Consider the following 23,614-nt stretch of genomic DNA (forward strand, 5'->3'; position numbering starts at 1 on the left):
CACCAGCACGTCCCCAGGAGAGGGGCTCGCCAACACGCTTTAACGGAGCTGTTTCTCCCAGATGATGGAAGGAGCCGGCCGTAAACCCTCTCTCCAGGCAGAGAGGAGGAACCCTATCATAAGGGTGACCAAAAGTGCGTTCGGGTTTTTCCGCACCATCTCACGGAACAAACCTTTTGGCCAAGCTAATATAAGCTGTGCTGGAAAAAGTTACGCTCACACAAGGCCACAGACTTGCTCCAAGAAAGGCACGAGAGCGACCACTGAAGGGTGACTGTGGGGGTGGGGTGGGGCACCCGCCTGAAGGAGAGGGTCCGCAGCAGCAGCAGACGGGGGCACAGGGACGAAATGGCCGTGGACACAAATGCACTCACGGCAGGGTCTAAGCCACTGGAAACCCTCCCACGGCGGGCGGGCGCAGCCTGTTTCCCGGGGGAGCTGGTGGAGCCGGAGGCCGAGGCAGGGCCAGAGCTGCCACACGGACGTCCACGTGCCTGCCAAGCCCAGCCACGCTCCCAGGGCCGCCTTACCTTAAACATGTTGTAAATGAGATCAACGAGGGCCCAAAAGAGAAGGGAAGAGCGGTACGCTGAGTAGTCCTTCAACGCCTTGTCTGTCAGCCTGGAAAAGAGTCAAGCCCCGTGCTCCGGGAGCGGGAAGGACCCTGGGAGTCACGCGCCCTCAATCCAGCCCCCTCAGCCATCTTCTGGAAAAGAGTCAAGCCCCGTGCACCGGGAGCGGGAAGGACCCTGGGAGTCACGCCCCTCAATCCAGCCCCCTCAACCATCTTCTCAGAGGAAAGCAGCCGGGGTGAGAGCTCCTGAGGCACTAGGGCCCGTGGCTTATTCACCACAAGACCAGATGTCCCGTGCATGGCACCTCAGCCGTGACCCTGCCGAGTTGGGGAGAGGGGGAGAGAAGCTACAGGCGCGGCAGCCAAAAGGCTACTACTGCCCCCAGGAGACGAGGCGGAGCCCGCGCTTCCCTGGGTTCAGCCCCACACACGCTCTCAAACTTGACGGGATCTAGTAAGTGCGGGAGGAAACAAAGGCTCTGCTTTGGTCCTCACGTTCCCACCAGGGGAATTTTACCTCAACTAGCCACGCACAGCAACTTATCAACCACGTGCCGTGTTGAAAAACAGAAGCTGGTGGAAAGCTGGTTTTGAGCAACAGTGACGACTGGGACGGGAGCTGCAAACACTCGACACCTCCTAAATCCCCGCATAATCCCGGAACTGCTCGCCACACCCCTGGGCTCCTGACCTGCATCACTGTCACCTCATCCAGTGATTCAGTTCAGGGTTAGAGACCGGCCAGGAATACCCAGGGGTCCTGGTGGCAGCAGTGTCCACTGCCTTCTCGGCAGACACTCTGGGCCTCAGGAATGGTTACAGAAGGCACAGCCAGCGTGAAAGCCAGGAAGGCCAGTCCTCTCCGCACAGGGGGTGAAGTGCCGGTGCCAGGGTTCGGTCTCTACGACCCAAGATCTAGGGTAGGTGTTGTCTGGAAAGGCTAGAGAAACCCTTGTCGTGGAGATTCTACCCCTTGAAACAGAGCTTGCAACCAAAGGGACCAGACTTGGTACTAAAATGTGTGTGCACGCACAGCACAGGTGTTTATAAACACGAGACTCTAAGACAAGCACAGACGTCATTCATTTAAGAGGCTAAAAGCACACTGTGCGTATGGGCCTCGAGTGAAGGGACTGAGCACAGGACAAGCCATCCACACCTGCACTCAGTAAACGTTTAAGCTCTTAACCAAAGTAAAAGGACAACGGAGACGGCGCCGCTTGCTAAAGCATGCTACCTGTACCCCGCCGCCCCCAGCCTCTCCAGAGCGCCTGCCTCCTCCCCTCCCACAGCGCGTGCACACACGTGGTCTAAAGGGAGGCCTGCTGCGGGGTGGGCCTGGAGGCAGGGCGGGAGCTCTCTCCCTGCAGGTCTGCGTGCTGGCAGGCGGCAACAGGGAGGCTCTGACGGACGTCTAGGAACGTCCCAGGCTTAAATGCTGGCAAGTTCCTCGCAGAAGACTCTTTCCTGAATGTGAAACCCGCAGGAGAAAGCAACTTTATGCAAATTCCCAGATTCCGTGTATCTGCCACCTTCCCCCACAATGGACTCAGCAGGAAGCCGCTGGGCAGCACTGCCCCGCCCTCCAGGGGCCGATCGCTCGCCCTCCTTGGAGGAGTCCCACTGCCCCGCCGCCCCGCTCACACCCCCACGCCCTGCCTGCGCTGCTCTTATGCTTTGGTGGCAGGAATCCGGGGTGGCCCTGCCTGACTTAATTACTTAAGGCTCATCAGTGAAGGTGACCAAACTGCTGCAGAGAAAACGGCAGCTCACGGGCCAGCTCACGCTGGATCTCCTAATTAAGCTGTGACCAGATCGGCTTTTCCTGAACTGCCCAGGACAGTAATGAATTCCAGTCTCCTAAGTGAACGCCGCACAGCTCCTGTGGGCACGGGTTTCACACCTGTCACCGAGGCCCTGCGCCCAGTGAGCAGCCGCTCTGCGCTGTGGACGCAGGCCAACTCTGCTCATCCACAACTCAGTACCTCCCATGTCTAACTTTCTGATTCCTAGGAGTGAGCTATGGGCTGATTCCTGAGCTATCCTTCGACAACAATAAAACAAGCTAACTAATAATGCTTCAGGCTCTTGGGAAACCCTGGGAAGTGCTTGGTCTGGAATGGGGGCAGGGGGATCCACCAGCAGAGCTCCAACCTGCTCTCTGGGCCAGGAGGTGCCCACAACTACCGGCGTGATAAACGAGCTGACGGAGTGGAGACACCAGGTGCGAAATGCAGGCCCACGGGTGTTTCCACTTGGCTTGTCACCACTGGGGCCTAAAGCTCCTCCTCTGTGCCCTTGTTGGAAATGTCCCCTTGAACCCTAGGCACTCCCCACAGCGAAGCAGGTTTCCCTCAAGGGGCAGAAGCAAGCCACCAACCCACACCCTACTCTGCAGCCTGAGAATGCAGATGGCTGGGGCCACCCCAGGCCGAGAGCCGCGTGACGGGGCCCACCTGGAGTGCGGCAATCCATGCAGGCCCAACAATCCATGTTATCATTTGCAGGTGTTTCCCTCAAGACACCTCCCTGATGACCCAAATCACAACATAGGGTCATGAAAATGAAGACCGCTTCTTTCCTGAAATGCCCCCCTTCTTCGGGAGGTGTCCAACAGCAGAGACAGAGGACAGGCTCATGGAATGCGGGGCAGACGGGAGAGGAACGTGAGCAAGGAGAGAGATGACACGTTCAGTGTCAGAAAAGAAGTTCCCGAGCACAGCCCTGAGGCTTGGCTAGTTTAAGCCGGGACTAGCAAGATTCGGAAAACCGGACTGCCTGTCCCAGCCACCTGCCGGCCCGAATTCTTCTCCTGAGAGGCTTCACGCGGTGCCTGGGTGGCTTCCTCCCTGAGGTATTTCCCAGAGGTGAGCCCAGCTCCACTTCTAGAGGCTGAACACCTGCCCCAGAGGCAGCCGGCATCTGTCCGCCATCAGGCCGAGACTCTCGGTGAGACAGTCTGAGCGGGGTGAGGGTCAACCAAAGGCTGACGAGCGGCCTCCTCTCAGCACCCGACATTCAGCCAGTCCTGCAGAGTGGGTTTCAGAGCCCAGGCAACAACCTCCCAAGCAGATGCTTCCCGAAGCAAATACCAACCTGGTGGCTCCACCTGGAGAGACTGCCCGAGCCTGGGAGGTCACCAGCAGCCTCCGCAGGATCTCCACACGGACGGCTCGCCACTTCTCCGGGGGCAGGACGTGCAGGGCCAGGACCGTGAAATAGTGGGGCCCGTCCACTTCGAAGGCACTCTCCACCCACTTCTCCTTGGGCTGCTCCAGAAAGCCCTGGAGGTTCTTCTCCTCTCGGGATGTTGCTCGGGTTCTGGAAGAAAGGGGTCACCCTGAGAGCAGGGCAGACACAGGCCCGAGCCGCAAGAGGGGTGAGGGTGTGCTCGGCTTCCCGCTGGGAAGCTTCCTGAACGGGCGGCCCCTCCCGCCCCTCTGCAAGCGGAGCAGCCCGCCCCCCAAGTCCTGCTTGGCAGTATCCTCCTTGCCCACCCCCAGTCCAGCTCCACACAACTCCAATATGCACGTGACCAGCACTTTCACAAACCCTCCACCATCTCAGTGTTCTAATGACCCTGGAACGTGACAGCCAGCACCGCTTTATCAGGGTATCTGAAGGCCTGGGGGATGAGGTGATGTGATTCAAGTCACTGGTTTGGAGTCTCTGACTGAGCCCACGGCCCACAGCCCCCAACCCCACGAGTCTCAGTACGCTAACTGTCCACACGGCATTTGCCCCGGTGTCTCTCCTAGGCCTTTCTGGTTCGCTCTCTTAAGGCTCTCCTGTCCTGTCTCCTTCATTAGACTAGATTCTTCCAGCGAGCCCTACCTCTCGTTCTCGCGCCCGTCTGAACTGCAGTAACAACGGTGACCATACTTCACCGCCGGGTGTGTGCTAAGGTTATCGCGTTCGATCCTCGCAGCAACCCAGGGGGACAGCTACCACCTCGTGTTAAGGGAGGGACCGGGCTCCGACCAGGCTGCCTGGCCCGGCCTCCCCAGCGTGGATCCCCACTCTCTTGGCCAGGAAGCTTCCGCAAGCCCCTGGGTGGGCCCTGGGAGGCCACTCTCCCCTTAAGACCGGGATGGCGCTCTCAGACCCAGAGTGCTTGCCGCCCTGGCCTAACTCTCTGGAGGGAAGTAAAAACGCAACACAAGTGGGCACACACGCCAGGCCACCAGGCCCGTGGATGGCGCTGCGGACACTGCTGGGTGGGGGGTGGGGGGCACAGGGACAGTACGCCCTCTCCTGCTCCACGGGTGGGATGCAGTGGGGCAGGAGGGGCCGCCAGACTCAGAATCAGCAACCAGAAGCTTCGTGCCATCGCAGGACACACTCAATTCCGCTGGCCCACGGTGCGTGTGACACACTCGCCCTCACATACAAAGGCCGTGAGCCCTGCTCAACCAGCCCCCGTGACCAAGCTCACACGCCGTGAGCCGCTGAAGGAAGAAGGCGGGGCCTCTCTGTGCGGCTGCCGGCTCAGCCCTCGGGGACTGAGACAACGGGAGGCCATGCCGCCCCAGCTAAGGGGCCGGAGCTGAGTTATGCGCGTCTGGCATGGGAGACGCAGAGACGCCTGAGGCCATGGGCTCTGTTCCGCCAGGCAAAGCACACGGCCTCTCCAGGCCCGCTTCGCTCCCCAGAGAACAGGGCAGCCCCTGCCACCTCACGGCTGCCAAGAAGACACAAGGGCCCCTTAGAGGTCCACGGCCGGGGCGGGGAGCGCTGCTCAGGCCTGAGGCACCGCGAGGGCGATGGGAATGCTCAGGCTGTCAACAACGCAGGCTGTTTCCTTGGTCTAAACAGCTGAGCGGGTGAGGTCATGATGGGTGGAGACCCGCCAGCGCCTCTCTAACAATGAAGACTGCCATCTCCAGAGCGGCCTTCTACCTCACAGGGAAACGGGAGGGAAGGAGAAAATCACTCTGCTGAAGACCAGGAAGGGTAAGAGAATGATCGCTCTGTTGCCTGAACTGAGTGCAGCTGCCTCGGGTGGGCTGGACTCAGCCTCTCCACCTGTCAGCACCTGCCCCACGGACGGGAGACTCTCACTAGAAGGCGTAAAACCATTTCAATCAAATCAAGGAGCTAAGCACTTTCCATCTTTCAGCTGGCTTTTTAAAGCGAGGCAGAACGACTGACTACTCTCTGCCCTCTCAGGGACACCTAACCGCCCCCAGTGTACACACAGGTGAGGGTACCTGGGCTGTTTTCTGGGCCATCTTCCTCCTCAGCCGCCCTCCCCCTCACAGCCACCAGAGCCTCACTCACTGGAGAGGAAGCGCGGACAGCAAGTCCAGTCTGCACTTACGGATACCAGGCCCTCGGTCCTGCCGCGCCCTCCAGCCATGACACCTAACCGGGAATAGCCGGTCTGTTTTGGCCCTGACCCGAGGGAACAGTCTTGCAAGCTGGGGCTATGCTGAAGCAGAAGCTTCGATGGTTTGGCCTCTCCCGCTCCCTGCTCCCGCTCTGGCCCAAGGTCAGTCCTAGGATGCAGCCCTCGGAGGGAGATGAGACTGCTCTGGAAAAGGAAGCGTCTACCGCTTCATCCTGAGTGACTCCAAAAAGGCAAACGTTCCTACTTCAGTAAATGCCGCCCGGGTCCAGCGCTAGCTCTGGAACAGACTGCGGCGCGCAGGGCCCGGGCGGGTACGCACGTGTTCAGCACGTAGAGCACGGTGTGCACGATGTACGGGATCAGGTGGATGTTGCTCTCCCGGCCGCCCCCGCCCGTGTCCGCGCTGAAGGACTGCTCCATGGCGAAGCGCAGGAAGAGCAGCTTGATGTCGTGGATGTTAAGCTGGTATGTGGGCTCCCGCTGGCCCGTGCACTCCTGGAGGTAAGTGTTGTGCCTGGGAGAAGGGGACAGATGGCGAAGTGGAAGCCAGCTTCACGGCGAAGACCCGCTGGGAAGGCAGGGCCCCCGCCGGCCAGATGGGTGCGAAGGTTACACCCACAGACAGGCAGCGACAGGGAGAGTAGAGGACGGGGCAGGGCTGGGGACGAGCACGGCACCCTCTCATTTCTGCTCTCGCTAAATGAGATGTTCTGCGAGCTCTGATGAGAACGCACTGGTCTGGGGACCCACTCCTTGATAGACTAACGTCATAGAACGTATTGTGACAACTGGAACTACATTTCGGAAGAAGAAAAGTAGGACTTATCCACTCTGCCAAGGTGATCTATCCATGAGAATCATCTATTCAACCTCCATAAAAAAGAAAAAAGGCTTTTCTACATCAATATGCGTCGCCATCTCCACGGGCTCTGCCCGATTCACCCTGGGCCTCGTTTCTGACACACGGTGAAAAGCTCAACGTGGTCTAGTGTGACCTGCATCGTCATCCCTGCCAAGGACCAGATCCCTGAGCTCAACGGCAGGACTCAGGACGCGCACCACTGTCCTAGGCATCGGTAGGGGATGAGGACCTCAAAGAGGGCTCCACTGCTCCACTCTGGATTTTAGGACAAGGGCAGCTTTGAAAGGAGACCAATGTTCCCCGAGCCGTTAAGCTATTTTCATTATTTAAACCTCAGAGGAACGGAAGTCAACTCTGGGAAATTCTGGCCTCGAGGATCAAGTCAGGGGTCCTGTGTCTTGAGTCCTAAGATCAGGAAAGAAGGGCAGGCAGCAGAAAACCAGAGATTCCTCCCGGGGCCCAAGTGCTGAGGGTGCAGGCTTCTCTCAGCAGACTCACTCCTGCTCCAGGCGGCTCCCGTGAGCAAGTAAGGATGGACGTGGGTCTCCGATGACGGGGCTGAGCCGATGGCTGATCTTCCTCCGCCTCCTGGGAACCCCCCTCCACCTTTCTTTGCCCACACCACACAGCGTGGGGGACCTGTGTAGCCCAGCCAGGGACTGAACCTGAGCCCTTGCAGTGAAAGCACAGGCCCTAAGCACTGGGCCACCAGGGAGGTCTGACCTCCTCTTTTCCACCACGCCCCACGCCCCACGCTCACCTCGCCAGGCAGGTGGCAAAAGCTGACTCGGGGACGTGGGGCCCCCAGACCGGAAGGAGCCCGTTGCACTTGGTGTTGGCGTTCTGTAGGGCCGCGCTTTCCCACTCTTCCCGGCCTCGAGCCAGCCTGGATTGGGAGGAGAGCAGGGACAAGTGACTACTGACTCTACAGAGGAGCAGCCGCTTCTAACTACGAGATGGTAAACGCCGGCCCCACAGCCTCCAGGAGGCAAGGCTGCTCTCACCAACCCTGGGCCAGAAGTCAAGTGCATTTTCCCAGGAATGGTTCTGGGACCTACATGGCTGAAGGCAGGACACCCTACTTCCCAAAACCTAAGGAACACAATTAAAACTTCAGGGCTGGCATCCCCAACCCCTCCCAGGCCAGGGCCTCCCGCAAGCTGCCTGCTCCCTGCCGCCCCCCAGGTCTGGGAAAGAAGTACACGCCGGGGGAGGCCTGTGGGGGCCACGCTGCAGGAAGCAGGCCCACCTGACGGCCGCCAGGTGGCAGTCGTAATGCACGATGTTGAAGTGGGACACGGTGCTGTAGCCCTGCTGCTTCCGGGGCTTGCTCTCCATCTCTTCCAGGGCCACCCGCTTGGTGAAGGTGTAGATGCCCAGGACCTTGGTGGGCTGCAAAGACGAGGGAAGAGGAGGACAGGTGAGGAGCAGTGCCACGGCAGGCTCTGGGAGGAAGGCAGGTGAGGAGGAGCACCACAGCAGGCTCTGGGAGGACGGGAAGCAGAGCAGAGGGAACCCTGGGGGCTGTATGCCTACGAGGGGCTGTGTTCACGAGTACGGGACGGTGAGCCCTGCAGCCACTTGGTTCAGCACTTGGCGGGGCACAGCCCCGGTAAAATGAGGGTTGTGGGGAGCAACCAAAATAAGGTGGGTGCTGCGCAGACAGAGGGGCAGGAATGCAAGATTGAACTGTCCTTTTCTTTCTGCTGCATTCATCTGAAAATGAAGAAAAAAGCAGCTTCTTGTTAAGTCGCTTGTTTTTCAAAACTGACCAGAAAGCCCCAAGGAGCCTGTGTCACCTTGGGACTCACAGGCCTTGAGCCCCAGCCGCCTGCCAGTCAGCAGGCTGAGGAGCGAGGAAGTCAACTCGAGCTGGAGAGGAAAAGGGCGCCCCTGAGGCCTCAGGGCAGCAAACTGGCCGCCTGCTGCTCTGCTCCCAGGTGGTAAAGCGAGTCCGGTGGCGCCGAAAAAGCTGAGGTCCTGCCCTTCTCGTCAGGTTACCTGAACGGGGGCAGCATGGTGTCTTTTAACAGCCCCGGTTCTGAACTGGCCTAGAACTCTGCCTTTGCTACGGGTACTGTTTTCTCATCGACAGATGAGGGCTCTTCATTACACGTTTAAAGATAAAGTTACTCAGCTGACATAAAGGCTCTGGGCACAGGGCCTGACTCAATGAGCAGCAGTTGCTGCTGCTGCGACTGTTCAGATCAGTCTACCTGCCGCCTCTGAAGAGGACGGCTGGCCCTCGGACGTGAGCCCCGGCGGGGCCCGGCAGCGCACCTGGAACTTGTAGCCCTCCCTGCAGATGCAGCACGTGAGGCCCGGCTCCTCGATCAGCTCCTCCATCTGCTTCAGCAGTGCCGTCTTCGTCACCACCTGGCCCTTCTCGTTGGTCTGCAAGGGGGTCCCAGGGGTCGGGTCAGATGGGGCTGCTACCCACCCTCCCCGCGGGCCCAGGACACGCAGGCACACGCTGACCCTCTACATATGGGGAAAGGACGGTTGCGCTGAAAGGAAACCTCTTCAGTTGGCTTCTAATGAGGGTGCAGACCCAGATCCGCCTGCTCTTCTCTCCCTACAGGAACCACTGAAGCAGAGGAAACCATCTGGCTGGAACCCCGGCCAGTGGCCACCTGCCACCAGTAAGGTCCCCCTCCTTGTGCCAGCAAGCCCAGGCCTCGGCTGCTGAGGGCTGCAGCACACGATTCATTTACTGTTCCCATGAGAGTTTTAAATCTGCTGACACAGAGTTCGGTCTCACAGGATTGCGGCCTCTTCCAAGGTGGGCAGTGAAGAGAGCCCAGAGCCCCCTGTGTCACACAGACCTGGGTTCAAATGCCTGCCAGCCACGTATTAGCTATGTGCCCTGGCCTGCTTACTGCACCTCTCAGCCCCAACTAGTTCATCTGAACAATGGGTGTAATGTCAACCTCACAGACACACATGAGGGGCTTAAACAAAATCTTACAAGAGCCATCACCATTTCTAAAGTCTCTGTAAATCTGAGCCGTCTGACCTCTGCAGCACAGAGCAGAGCAGTGACAGTCACATCTCTAAGCAAAGCGTCGGGCACGGCGCCTCACACCCCACCCCCCACCCACCTCCCAGCCTGCATCTTCACATGCCCGACCCCAGCTCCTAAACCCCCCTGTCAACAGGCAGGGGCCCCGGGCAGGTGGTACCGTCATGCCCAGCGTGCCCAGCGCTTTCTGCCGCATGGCCATGGCCATGCGCTTCTTCTCGGCCCGGGTCTCCCTGCGGGCTGCGTCGATCTTCTTGTTCACGTCGGGGTGCTCCCGCAGCGCCTCCAGCAGGTTCTCAGCCAGGGTCCCAATGCCCTCGTCGCTGGACACCTGCTCCAGTTTATGCAGGTTTGTGATGGAGTCGGTTCCAATCAGAACCTGCCAAGAAAGGACCAGAGAGCTGCAGGCCACCAAGTGCACGGGCACGTGTTCTTCTCAGGAGCTTCCAGGTTGGAAGAAAACAAAAACAATGTGCACAGTCTCACGTCATCTGCTTGGTTTCGATCGGATCCTTTGATTTTACACTTCGAGAGATTTGGACAAATGGAGGTTAGACTCTGCCACTGACCCGAGTAGTCACCACGCTCTGCAGTCCTCAATACCCCCAGCTATAAAACGGGGGCAGGCCAGGGTCGCTGTGATGACTGAATCAGGTAGAGCACCCAGCACAGTGAACGTGAACGGGGCTCAGGTCAGACGCTCCAGAGAAGCGGCGCCTGATAAGGCCTCAGTGGTGAACTCAGTGACCGCACCGAGGAGGGCTGGCCCCCAACACCGACAGGGGCTGTGCTGCGTGCTGCATCTGGGGCCCCCAGGCCCTCCAAGCCCAGGAGCACGGGCGTTTTCTCAACTGGAGTATTCCAGACTCACAAGCACACGTGGGAGTAGGAAAGAGAAAGAGCTTAGAAAGAAACGAATACAAACCAGAAGACCCCGTGCTTAAAAATGCTGGCAGCTGCTGCGTGACAGCAGCCCACCACCCGCAGGGGTGTGAGCGCATCGCCCCGCTGAGGGCAGATGGGTCTGCCGGCTGTGAGGCCTTGCCACACCCCAGGTCACCAGTCACTACAGAGCCGACACTCAATCGAAATCGAAGTCAACCTGTGACCTTAAAGTTCAGCAATCAACTTGAGTCACTAGCTCATCAATCGAGCTTCACAGCAGGTACGTACATGTCCACTTTGTTCTTCAGCACAACGACACGGTAGCTCACGTCTCAACAACTCTGAACGCTGAACTCATAGCTGAACGGCCAACTGAACGGTGCATGCGGGGTGCTTACTGTCCAAGTGTGCATGCACACCCATGCACGTGATGCCCCTGCCCGCCCGAAGCTCACACTCTGGTCAGGAGGACAGACCACACACTAATAATCGAGTATCACGGACTGCCTCCCTTCACTCACTTCCAAACCCCCGAGTTCTCATCTCTTTCAATGGCACCTCCTGTCGCTCAGTCCAGACACTGAGCAGAGTTCTTGATTCACCCAGCTTCTTCACTGCCCATGAGCACTAAATCTCCAAACCCCGTTTACTCCACCCCCGAGATCTCTGTGGAATCCATTCACTGTCCACCTCACTAACTGGAGTTCAGCCACCAGGGGCTCTCACCCAGATTCTAATAAACTGTCCTTCCCGCCTCCCATGTCACCGTCCCGCAATTCATCCTCCAGGGAATAGCCAGGGGCACCACCCTTGGGAGACACCACACACTGCTCTCCTTGGGGAACATGATGTGGACCCGCACTGATGTCTCCAGCACCAACTCTTGCCAGGCCTCCCCCAACTGGAACTGCTCTCAGTTCCTCGAACGTTTCTAGCTCTCTCACCTCTGAGCCTTTGCAGGCACCATATTCTCCTCTTAGAAATCCCCTTTCCTTTGACCCCTTCCACACTGCATATGTACCCCGTGCTCTGATACCCTATGTCCTGAGCCCTATCTTCCACCGGAGAGCGAGCTCTGGAGGACTCACACAGGCACTGTTTCACTCGCCAGCGTTGCTTCAGCCTAGCACAGCTCAGGCGCGTGACGGGCACTACACACACTCGTGGTGAAAGAGTGAGTGGTCGGGAGCAGGAATGCCAAGCATCTACCTAGATGAAGCCTTATTTTAAAAAAGAACCCAATTAGTAACTAAGAATAAGCCTGGAACCCACTGACCAGAGTTCTCAAGTCAATGTGTTGCCACTGGTCAAATTACAATTCTGTCCCTTGATTTATCCACATTCAAAATAACGATGCTACAAAGACGGGGGGGAAATAGTGAAAACCATTATGCAGGAAGAATTACCCATAAAGATGCACTGATTATGACTATTACTACTGAACTGAAAAAAAGTTGAAAACAACAGCTATTTGAGCGAGACATATGGAAGACCTTTATTGTGGCCAGCTAAACACATTTTTAGAATGAGTTTTCAGAAAACATCACTAAATGAGAATGTGGAAACAACAACAAAAAAGGCAGCCCTGAGGACTCTCAAAACCCAACGTCAAAAACATGCTACTACTAGAAATGGGGCAAGAAATACAGAAACGCTTGTCGCTGAAGACAGAGGAGGGATACGGAAAGATGCACAACGAGCGTCATCAGCCGCCAGAGAAACACAGATTAAACCACGAGACCACTCTCCATCTATCGGCACGGCTGAAACGAAGAACGCTGGCACCCCCAAATGCGGGCGAGGATGGATAAGGCAGGGTCGCTCAGATTCTGCCGAGGGGAGGGTGGAGCAGCGCAGCCCCTCCAGACAGCAGCCTGGCAGCTTCTTGTAAAACAAAGTAACGCGACCACTACACAAGCCAATGCAACCGCAGTCTTGGGCACTCGACCCAGAGAAATGAGCACGTGTTCACACAGAATCCTCCACGTGAAGTTAGTCCACTCTATTCACAATCAACGACCCAGATGCCCTTTAGCTGGTGATGGTTAAACAGGCCACAGGGCATCCCCACCGGGGACTACTCAGCAACGAGAAGCAACAAACCACTGGCACCCACGGCAGTCAGGGTGGACGCCAGACAGTACGCTGAGTGAGAAAGGCCAAAGTCACACACCACTTAATTCCACTTTGTGCTCAGCATCCTAGACAGGCCAGATCTAGGGAGATGGAGGCCAGGTCAGCGGCTGCCTGGAGAGGCGGATGCGGCTGTGAGGGACCACAGGAGGGAGCCCTGTGGTGATGGAGCGGTCCTGAAGCTTGACGGCGTGGGTGCCGACGCCGGGCTATGATGATTTACTACAGTTTTGCAAGATGCAGTACTGAGAGAAGCTAAGTGAAGGCGACACACGACGTCTCTGTAACATTTCTCAACAACTGCATCTGAATCTAGTTATCTCAAAATAATAGGTTAATTAAAACAAAGTAATCCAGACTGGCCACCTGTCTGGGTCAATTACTATTCGTGAGGATAACAGATATCTCGACCCAGTGACTATCAGGAATGAGCAACACGGCGCACAGGGTGGGCCCCCCTGCAAACCGGGTTTTCAGCTGCCTGCACAGAGCAGAAGCTGGCGGTGATGGTGTTACAAATGTCCCAGGGACTGTGGCCAGAAGGCAGCTTTCACCTCCCTGGCCAGCCACACCCTCACAAATGCTGCTCAGCTGAGCCGTGAGGTAACGAAGCCCCACATAAGAATGAACTGAATGAGGAAAACACAAGTGTAACTTAATCCTCTCTGCACACCGAGAGATGAACCAGGTGACTTCTGAGAGTCTGTCTACTCTGGGACTCTTATACACTAGGGCAGTTTCCAGCTCAAGGCTAATTGAGGTGGTCACCTTCACTCAGTCGTGGGAGAAGAGCAGAGACGGTGTGGTTCCCTCACATGACGTGTCCTGCTCCAGAGAAAGGCCCCCGTGCATGCTGGTCACTCACCTGGGTGGCAGGGTGCTGGATGGCTAGCCCCCGAAGAAGCCTCAAGATGAACGGCAGGGCTGGGCGAGACAAAAACTTTTTCCAGATGTCAGCATCCAGACTGCAAAGCAAAGAGAGGCTTATGAGCAGGCCAGAGAGGCAAAGGCCACCTAGACCGGCCGGTGGTCCTGGCTTGTTTAGACGCGACCGCACCTTCCAGCGCACCGTAGAGTCACAGCGGACCACCCAGCTCAGCTGAGAAACCAGGGAGAAGGAGGACCTGAGGGACTTCCCTGATGGGCCACTGGCTAAGACTCTGAGCTCCCCAAGCAGGGGGCCCAGGTTCGATCCCTGGTCAGGGAACTACATCCCACATGCAGCAACTAAAGATCTTGCGCACTGCAGCTAATCCCAGCACAGCCAAACAAGTAAGTCTTTAAAAGAGAAATGAGTGCTTGAAACAGAAGCCAACAAACTGCCACCCTTTCCCACAGCCCCAAGGGCTGCATGGTCGCCTGGACAGTTTCCAGAGGGGAGGGCGACCCCAAGGAAGGCTGAGGGATGCCCAGACGATGAAGAAGAGAAGGAAGCAGGGAGAGGGAAGGAGGGCGGCACTGCTTACTTCTTGGCGCTGGGGATGTGCTTCTTCATGTAGTCCAGGGCACTCTGGGTGATTCCCTTCTGCAGAATCAGATCCTTCAGCTGATGCCCGTTGCTGTTGTTCTTGATGCCAGCTGCAATTTTACAGAAGCAGTCCAGGAAGACCTTATCATCGCCACTGTGATCTTCATCATACCTGGACGAAAGAGCAAAGACCCTGAGAGTGTGAAAGGAGCAACAAGAGCTGATCGTGTCATTCTCCTGGCTCACAAGCCTCAAAGTCCTAGAGTACCGACTCCTGAGCCTAACAGAAGACCCTTCCCACCTGCCTCCTGCCATAGTCCCTCTTCTCTGCCACGTTCCCCAAATTCCCAACCTTCTCTCGCATTTTCTGCTTTTGCACACCTGAGTCCCTCCAACCAGCTCGCCTTCTCTGCCTCACCAACTGCTGCTTTAACACAATATATTTTCACTTTCTGCCTCCCCAGTTAGACCAATCCCCTAAAAGGCCAGACTGGTACACAAAAATCTAATAGAAACTCAGGTGATTCTTCCTTAGTCTCCCAGAACTGGTTCAGGGCTTTCATGGCGACTCTCAGTTAGCTGTCTGAATCTAAGCCACATACTTATCAAAGCTGCAGTAGGGTTTGAACCGCTCCACCAAGATCTGCATTTTCTCCACCTCCCCGAAGGAAAGGTATGGGATGATGCGCAGCAGGCCCTGGAGTACACTAGGGTTGGAGCGGACAAAGGTGCTGTTGATCTGGTCCAAGAGCATCACGAGCTGATCTTTGTCACCCGTCAGGAGGAGGTTGCCCTACAAGAAGAAAGGATGGAAGTCCTGTTAATACGGCCGGGACTTTGGCTGCAGCCAACAACTGGCCCTGAAAGGTTATCCACTTCCATCAGAGCCACCAGAAGTAGCCTCAGAAGAGCAGTGTCTCAGCACTTCCTGGGGACAATCAGCAGTGGGAGCTCCACCTCAAAAATCAGTTTCTAAGTTTCAGCGCTGGTTCTATTCTTAGTGGTCAAATATACCCATACAGGTGGTCAAAATACAACACAGGCTTTCCCTTCCCCAAGACAGTGTAGGCTCCCTGGTATTCATTTGGTCATATCTCTAGCCAAAAATCAGCACCAACAAGACCACAGGAATACACAGGGGCACCAAGTGGAGAGAAACTGAACTGGGAGCTGGAGACCTGAGTTCTAGGCGTCTAACTATACAGTAAGATACCAACTATATGATACCAAACGGCTCGCTTCATTCCTCTAGGCTTGGAGCATCCTCAGCTGTGAAATGAGGGGCTGCACTAAGGCCCCCGTCTGTGAGCTGGACCAGCCGCTTTGTTTCCTCTGAATTTGTGGATTTCAGGCTTTGATGCAATGACATCACCATCAGGAATGGTTGCCATTCCTACCAGCTGAGAAGGTTTGATCATTCCTGGCTGACACAGCTAGACCCAAGTAAGCCAGTGGCTGGCGACAAGACGGTGCCTGTGGATGCACAGGCCGGCCCCACCCACCTTGTCCTCGCTCAGGGGCTCAGCGTTGGACTCGTCCAGGATGATCTCCATGATGCTCAGCACCTGCTCGGCCACTGCGGCACCACCGCTGTCCTTGCTCTCCTGCTCGGCCACCAGTGCCTGCAGGAGGGGCCAGTCACACGGAGGCGGCGGCAGCGCCCACACACTGCTAACGCGGCCTCCTCCTCCAGGGCGCCCTCACGACCTCGTGTTCCCAGCAATCTGCACACACAGCACGCACGTGTGTGTCGCTGCGTGTGTGTGTGTGTCGCTGCGTGTGTCTGCGTGTGTGTGTGGGTGTGTGCGTTGTGTTTGGGTGTGTTGCTGCATGTGTGTGTGTCTACGCGTGTGTGTGTGCATGTGTTGCTGTGTGTGTGTGTGGTGCGCGTGCATGGGCATGCGTGGAGAGAGAGACAGCGTGTGGGTTTTTGAGGACAGTGGAAACATTTTGGCCTCTCTCTGGTCGCCGTGAGTGTGTGTGTGTGTGTGATCTGTTTCTGGTCGCCCAGAGGTGAGTGGCACCCATTTCCCACTGGGGTGCAGTCAGGACTGCTGCAGGGACTGCCTCCTGCTTCTGAGTTCAGGAAAGAAACAAGGATGCTCCCGTGTGCTGTGGCAGCAGCAGGGGTGAGCCAGCAGGGGGATAAGGGGCAGCTTGCATAATTCAAGCCTCTGTGCCCATCAGTCAGACAGATGAGAGGTTTGCAAAGGTCACAAACCCGCTTCATCTGAGGGCAGAGGTGAGCTGCCTTCCCCCAGCCCTGCACACTCCTCAGCTCTTGCAGCCAACACTCCTTACCAGGTTGAGAGTCCCCAGCATGACGTTCAGAGTGTTCATCTCCAGCTTGACCAGCTGTTGCCGGTTGACTTTCACCTTCACGCAGTAACTGAACAATTTCAGCAGTACCTGACAAGAGAAGCCGAAGTCCATGAGGCCACCGGACAGTGAAGGGGTGGGGACAAGCGGGAGAGAAATATCCTAAGAAGGGCGGAGGGGCCGTGTCACCGTCAGCAGACACTCCTCCTGAAGGACACAGGAAGGTGAAGTTTCTGGAGGGAGATACGATACGGTGGCTGGGGTTGCCTATCGGGCTGGCATTTAAACGGCAGGGTTCCCAGCAGTAGCTCCTGTGGGCTGGGTCTGTCTCTACCACCTCTCAGACAGGGCAGTGACACCAATTCCTACCGGAATAGGTGATGGAGCTCTGTTGCCTCGGGGGAAACTCCAGTACTAACTCAGACCCTGAACTAACAGTAACCAAAAAGATCTCATGACCCACGGGAGCTCACAACCATGTATGGCATCTAAGGCATGGGTGTAATAGTTAATACACGTTCTCATGTGCCCTGGAGGTGGAAAATGATAGTGCAATATGCATGGTGCCTTCAGATCATCTACTTCTCACGAGACAGCTGGATAAATGACCAAACAAAATCCTACCAAAACACTACAGTTACTTACAAAATCCACTTAAATAATGATAAGAATAACTGACACAGTGCAATTTTGGGTGGACAGACAATTAGACACTGGTGTCCACAGGTGACTGGAGAGGCACAGCAGAGGCTTGCTATCACACTGGTGTTCGGGGGGGGGAGTGGTCGGGAAGGGAGCACTGGGGGAGGGAGCCTGAGGTATGGAGGGCCAGGGCAACGGCCAGGTGGGTCCCTGGCGTGCAGCGCTCCGCAGCGCCATGCTGCCCTCTAGGGCTTAATGGCAGTGGCCGGGCCGTTCGCAGGGGCCCCTCCAGAAGAGGAGGGCTGCTCCCGTCTTGCTGCCTCCAACTCACCGTTAGAAGATGGCGTCCCTGCTTGAAATCTTTGATCCCTGCCAGCCTGTTAAGCATGCACTCCAGGCCCCCACACTGGGCCATCACACCAGCCATCTTGTACACTTCTTCTTCATCCTCTTCTTCATCTGACACAGAAGGGAAGCCAAGTGAAAACGGAAGTGAAGCCCAGAATAAAGCACAGCCCTCATCCAGGCTGACAGCTCTTCTCTTTTCCAATAAAGGGGGTCAATAGTGGGTATTAAACTACACTGTCTTGCTCCTGACAGCTCTTTTTCAAATTTCAAGTTAATTAAAATTGCTTATTCAAATACGTGAAAATAAGCACTACAACCATCTTAAAAAAAAAAAGCCCTAAATAAATAAATCTGAGCTTGTTTGGTGCTAATTTCATTTCCTCCCTAAGTTCCCACCCACCCTCAATACCAGAGGTATCCAAACGAGGCTGTAAATGACTGTATTTCTCCTCAGAGAAGAAACAATGCCCCCACTTCTGAAGAGAATTCCTAGAGTACCTGCCCCGAACACCTCTGAAGCCTCAAAACGTGAACCACCACCGGTCCCAAACCTCAGACGTCTGTGGAAGGCTGTACCTGTGGTGGAGTCCAGGGACTCAATAAACTCCTCGGTGGCATCCCCCAGCAGCCCCCGCATCCGATAAACAATCCTCATGGGCTCTCCCTAAGGGGAGGAGGTTGGAGAAAGACTTGTAAACGGGTCCAGAAAATGCAAAGGACCCGACACCTGGTCTGCTTAATTCAACGAACACTTCAGCAGTGGAGACAACTTCTATTCTTCGCGAGGTCTTAACCACAGAATATAGAATCCAAATGCCCTACAACTCACTTAGGGGAAAGGAAGCTCATTTTATGTAGGGTCTACCATAGGCCCAGAATTGTGTGAAGCACTTTATAGATAGACACTACTTCATTTAGTTTCATTAAATATATATAACAGCCATTAACAACCGTGATTTATTGTCTTACTCTGTGCTAAGCCCCAGAAAAACATCTATTTCTGCTTTATTGACTACGCCAAAGCCTTTGACTGTGTGGATCACAATCAACTGTGGAAAATTCTGAAAGAGATGGGAATACCAGACCACTTGACCTGCCTCTTCAGAAACCTATATGCAGGTCAGGAAGCAACAGTTAGAACTGGACATGGAACAACAGACTGGTTCCAATATAGGAAAAAGTACATCAAGGCTGTATATTGTCACCCTGCTTATTTAACTTCTATGCAGAGTACATCATGAGAAATGCTGGGCTGGAAGAAGCACAAGCTGGAATCAAGATTGCCAGGAGAAATATCAATAACCTCAGATATGCAGACGGCACACCCTAATGGCAGAAAGTGAAGAGGAACTAAAAAGTCTCTTGATGAAAGTGAAAGAGAGTGAAAAAGTTGGCTTAAAGCTCAACATTGAGAAAACGAAGATCATGGCATCTGGTCCCATCACTTCATGGGAAATAGATGGGAAACAGTGGAAACAGTGTCAGACTTTTATATATTTTTTGGCTCCAAAATCACTGCAGATGGTGACTGCAGCCATGAAATTAAAAGACGCTTACTCCTTGCAAGGAAAGTTATAACCAACCTAGATAGCATATTCAAAAGCAGAGACATTACTTTGCCAACAAAGGTCCGTCTAGTCAAGGCTATGGTTTTTCCTGTGGTCATGTATGGATGTGAGAGTTGGACTGTGAAGAAGGCTGAGCGCCAAAGAATTGATGCTTTTGAACTGTGGTGTTGGAGAAGACTCTTGAGAGTCCCCTGGACTGCAAGGAGGTCCAACCAGTCCATTCTGAAGGAGATCAGCCCTGGGATTTCTTTGGAAGGAATGATGCTAAAGCTGAAATTCCAGTACTTTGGCCACCTCATGTGAAGAGTTGACTCATTGGAAACGACTCTGATGCTGGGAGGGATTGGGGATAGGAGGAGAAGGGGACGACAGAGGATGAGATGGCTGGATGGCATCACTGACTCGATGGACGTGAGTCTGAGTGAACTCTGGGAGAGTTGGTGATGGACAGGGAAGCCTGGCGTGCTGCAACTCATGGGGTCGCAAAGAGTCGGACACGACTGAGCGACTGAACTGAACTGAACTGAAGCCCTATGCTAAGGCTTCCCGGGTGGTGCCAGTGGTGAAGAACCCGCCTACCAAAGCAGGAGACATAAAAGACAGGGTTCAATCCCTGGGTCAGGAAGATCCCCTGGAGAAGGGCATGGCAACCCACTCCAGTATTCTTGTCTGGAGAATCCCACGGACATGGGAGTCTGGCAGGCTGCAATCCATAGGTTCACAAAGAACTGGGCATGACTGAAGCAGCTTAGCCAGTAGACACCCACGCAAGCCCTACACTAATTAGGCACTTAATGTTATCCTTTTACACAAGGTTACACAGCTTGTTCAAAGTTATTCAGCTATAAGCCAGGTACTAATTCCAAGCCTGTGCCTCCTTCAGAATTATAAAATCTCTCTGATCAACAGGGACCACTACTCAAAGAATCAGGTCAAAGGAAGTCAATAAGATCAAAACGCTTTGACTCAAGTCTGAGAAATCAAAACAAGAAAACATAATACATCCATCTTTGCCTATGGAGATCCTGAGACCTTCATATAACCACACAACAAGGGCTGGATTCATCCAAATCTCAAGCTAAAACCTACAACTTAATAGAATGATTGGAAATAAGTCATGAATTACAAGATTACAGCAACCTTCCTGAACTGAGGGATCATGAGACTTCACTATCCGCCAGGTACTGAGTAGGCACTCCAGCCTATACGCTCTTAGGAATTACCCTCATTTTGGAGGTGAGAAATGGGGGACTGAAGTCACACTCCAGGAAATTAAGGGCGAGCAGGTACCACACTGGTCCACGCTGCCTGCCGCTAAGCCATGCTCAGCCTCAGGAGAGAAAATCTTGGAGGGAAAGAACTTGTCGGGCCAGGTCTCAGAGCATTTCTAGCTGTGGAAGCCCAGTGAGAACTAAGAGAGGGAACAGCCACAGACCATGGACAGAAAGAGAGAGAAACACGTGAAACAGGCCCTGGTCAGCAGCTGAAGAGGTGGGCTATTTATCAGGGAAATAAGGGATAAAGTAAGAAAAGAAACTGATGAAAGCCAGGATAAAAAGCATGCTCCCAACTCTGGACTTCGCCACAAGAAACCCTTGGTGGATGAAGCATTAATATGAGAAACAAATGATCCCCAACTTCTTGCCCCCTGGTTCAAAATGGGAGGCTGCCCATGTGCATTCTTTGAGTCCTATACACCATTTAGGAGCGTGCCCGTAGAAGCTTGGTCTTAACTTTTAGGTGCACCAGGGCCTACACCTGTCGCATTCTGCTTTGAGGCTGACGTGTCACGGTGTGATGCGGCGGATGGAGCAGTCTTCTGTGTATTTACCTGTGCTGCACCAACCCAGTGGGCGGTGGACCAGCAGTACACAATGACCAGGACCCCCAGCACAGTGGGAGAACAGAAGAGAGAAAAGCCAAGTATGTATCAAGTGGAAGGCCCAAGTGTACTGTTAGTACTACCGATTTAGCTTCACAGACTCTACAGAAATATTCAGGACTAAGGACAGGAAAAATTCACTGTACTTCACTGGCACACTAGTTTGCTGTAATTCAATTACATGATTCATTTATTAAATATCCCCCTAAGAGAAGAAAAGAGAAGAAAGAAAAGAAGAGGAGCGAGACAGGAAATAGAGATGAGACTAAGAAAAGAGGCAGGAGTGGGGAAGAGGACCGTCTGACTGTTCCGACAGGACAGACAGAACCGAGGGGCCGGAAGGGCCAACGCGCTGTGCTCCCTTCATTTCCCATTCTCACTCCTTCACAACAACTGCCTTTCGAGTCTCAGTTCCTGGTAAAACAGAAACTATGCTCCTCGACACCACGCTGAAACATGTTCTGAAAGGTGAGCAAGTCCATCGAAAGCTGAGAATCAACCTCGGTGCCCACATGGAAAGGGAACCCAACGGCAGGTGCCCCCCACCACAGGGCTTCCTCACTCTGCTGGCCGCCCGGCTGCGAAGCCAGGCTGCTCACCCCTTCCTGCAGCTCCCTGCCCTTCCCCAGGCAGCGGCCCCAGGAGGAGGGCAAGGCGACGGCTTTTCCCACGCTAACACGACCAGGAAGTTCAGATCCTTCAGTGCTACTACAAGCTGGGCACCTGATCGCTAACAAGTCTGGAAGTCAACCCACACCTCAGGCAAGAAAATAAGCACGTACCTCATTTGTGGTACACCAGACCTTCTTGTAAACCTCAGCCACGGGGAGGTCCAAACTAATGATTTTATTGTTCACTAGAAGCTGAGCGGAAAAGAAGATGAGGCTGTTACTCCAAAGAATCATCACGCAAGCACATTTTACGATCAAAGGGTGCTTTACCGCATATTGTCTATGCATTACAGACCTACTGACTCTCCCTCTCTAAAAAATGCACGTGTGTGAACATCACACAGAATTTTGTGCACAATTTCAGGGGTTCCAAATAGCTTTAACCCAAACCATGGACTCCCAGGTTTAAAAGCCCTGCTGGGTACCTTCTGTTCCAAGTCCATTTCAGCTTAGCACCAAAAAGGGCAGTTTTCTGTTTCACCCAACGTGTTTTTCACCATGTATATGGTAACAGCAGATCCTAGCGTTGTCTGCCAGAAGGTACCAGATACAGGGCCAGAAACCTGCACCAGGGCTAATGGCACCCCACTCCAGTACTCTTGCCTGGAAAGTCCCAAGGACAGAGGAGCCTGGTGGGCTGCGGTCCATGGGGTCGCTAAGAGTCAGACATGACTGAGAGACTTCACTTTTACTTTTCACTTTCATTCACTGGAGAAGGAAATGGCAACCCACTTCAGTGTTCTTGCCTGGAGAATCCCAGGGACAGGGCAGCCTTCTGGGCTGCTGTCTGTGGGGTCGCAAAGAGTCGGACACGACTGCAGCGACTTAGCAGTAGCAGGGAGCTTGATTAACCCGGAATCACTGGAGGCCTCTGCCACAGCAACAAGAACAACGAAAGCCTGTGCCCTGACAAGCTACAGCCATCTGCTTATTACCACATGCCAGGCAGGGGGCAGACCCTGTGGCAGGTGAGGCAGGCAGGCGGGAATCATGGAGCTGCGTTGAAAGATGCCCAGGATGGACCAGCCCCTACGGGACAGGAAGCCTAACCCCGGCAGGGCTGTGCTACACTCATTACCTCCATCCCGCTGTCATCCTCCAGCAGAGCCACCAAGTCACAGTCCTGGCAGATCTTGTTCTTTATGTCCCGCATGAGGGGCCCGATGCCTGGCTCGTTGCTGCTATATGGGTTCCCAGGCATTCTGCCCTGTAAGAAGTCTTCCTGCTGGGGATCCTTCTCCAGGGTCACAAAGAACTCAGTGACTTCATTCTCTTCCTGAAGGACAGAGAGAAGGAAGCAGAGGGATGGCATGAGTACGTGTGCAGAGACTGCTCGCATTCAGACCACACTGCCTTGTTCACGGACACTCAGGGAGACACAGCAGACTCATCCAGCCCCTTATACACTTAAAGACTAAAGGAAGCTCAGAGGTGATTCAAAAACCCCAAATATAACTCGAATAGCCTTAAAGAGCAGGCATCTTCTCTGAAACTCAAGGGTGGGTCAGGAGAAAGCCTAACCAAATAAGCAGATGAGGAGTGCCCCATGAAAGCTGGATCACTGACATGAGGGGAGAGGGGCTCCCCTCCTGCTCGTCCCACGTGACGCTAACCAGTCTGGGGCCAGATGACTCTGTGACTGGTGGCCCTCTGGTCAAGAAAACGGTCTTCTGTGTATCACATGATACTCAGGGGTCTCTCATCGTTAACTGATGAGACTGATGCTCTCCACCCTTCCTCAGTAACAGAAGGGGATCTATGCAGTTCAGGCTACAGATACACCTTCATGCGTGCATGTGTGCACAAAATGCGGGCAGGGAAAAAAGCAAGAGAGTGAAAAGGTCCATCTGCCCGCTCAGGGCTGCTTCTTTCACAGGATCGTGGACTGAC

The 23,614-nt window shown here is 54.7% G+C and overlaps 1 protein-coding gene across 5 annotated transcripts in view; it reads right to left on the reverse strand.

Moving 5' to 3' along the window:
* UBR4 (ubiquitin protein ligase E3 component n-recognin 4) overlaps window positions 1-23,614 on the reverse strand; it is a 136,754-nt gene that overhangs the window by 2,978 nt on the left and 110,162 nt on the right. For all 5 annotated transcript variants that reach the window (XM_070382125.1, XM_070382126.1, XM_070382119.1 and 2 more), the window contains 16 exons: window positions 22,803-23,000; window positions 21,836-21,916; window positions 18,180-18,267; window positions 17,587-17,714; window positions 16,596-16,703; window positions 15,797-15,916; window positions 14,897-15,087; window positions 14,293-14,466; window positions 13,692-13,791; window positions 9,969-10,187; window positions 9,067-9,180; window positions 8,036-8,178; window positions 7,547-7,672; window positions 6,244-6,438; window positions 3,671-3,895; window positions 531-621 (listed from right to left, as the gene is read on the reverse strand). In XM_070382125.1, coding sequence (XP_070238226.1) covers window positions 531-621; window positions 3,671-3,895; window positions 6,244-6,438; window positions 7,547-7,672; window positions 8,036-8,178; window positions 9,067-9,180; window positions 9,969-10,187; window positions 13,692-13,791; window positions 14,293-14,466; window positions 14,897-15,087; window positions 15,797-15,916; window positions 16,596-16,703; window positions 17,587-17,714; window positions 18,180-18,267; window positions 21,836-21,916; window positions 22,803-23,000 — 2,301 coding nt within the window. The remainder of the gene's footprint in view (window positions 1-530; window positions 622-3,670; window positions 3,896-6,243; window positions 6,439-7,546; window positions 7,673-8,035; window positions 8,179-9,066; window positions 9,181-9,968; window positions 10,188-13,691; window positions 13,792-14,292; window positions 14,467-14,896; window positions 15,088-15,796; window positions 15,917-16,595; window positions 16,704-17,586; window positions 17,715-18,179; window positions 18,268-21,835; window positions 21,917-22,802; window positions 23,001-23,614) is intronic.

The sequence above is a fragment of the Bos mutus genome, chromosome 2 (genome assembly GCF_027580195.1).
Source record: "Bos mutus isolate GX-2022 chromosome 2, NWIPB_WYAK_1.1, whole genome shotgun sequence".
In the NCBI taxonomy this organism is placed as follows: domain Eukaryota; kingdom Metazoa; phylum Chordata; class Mammalia; order Artiodactyla; family Bovidae; genus Bos; species Bos mutus.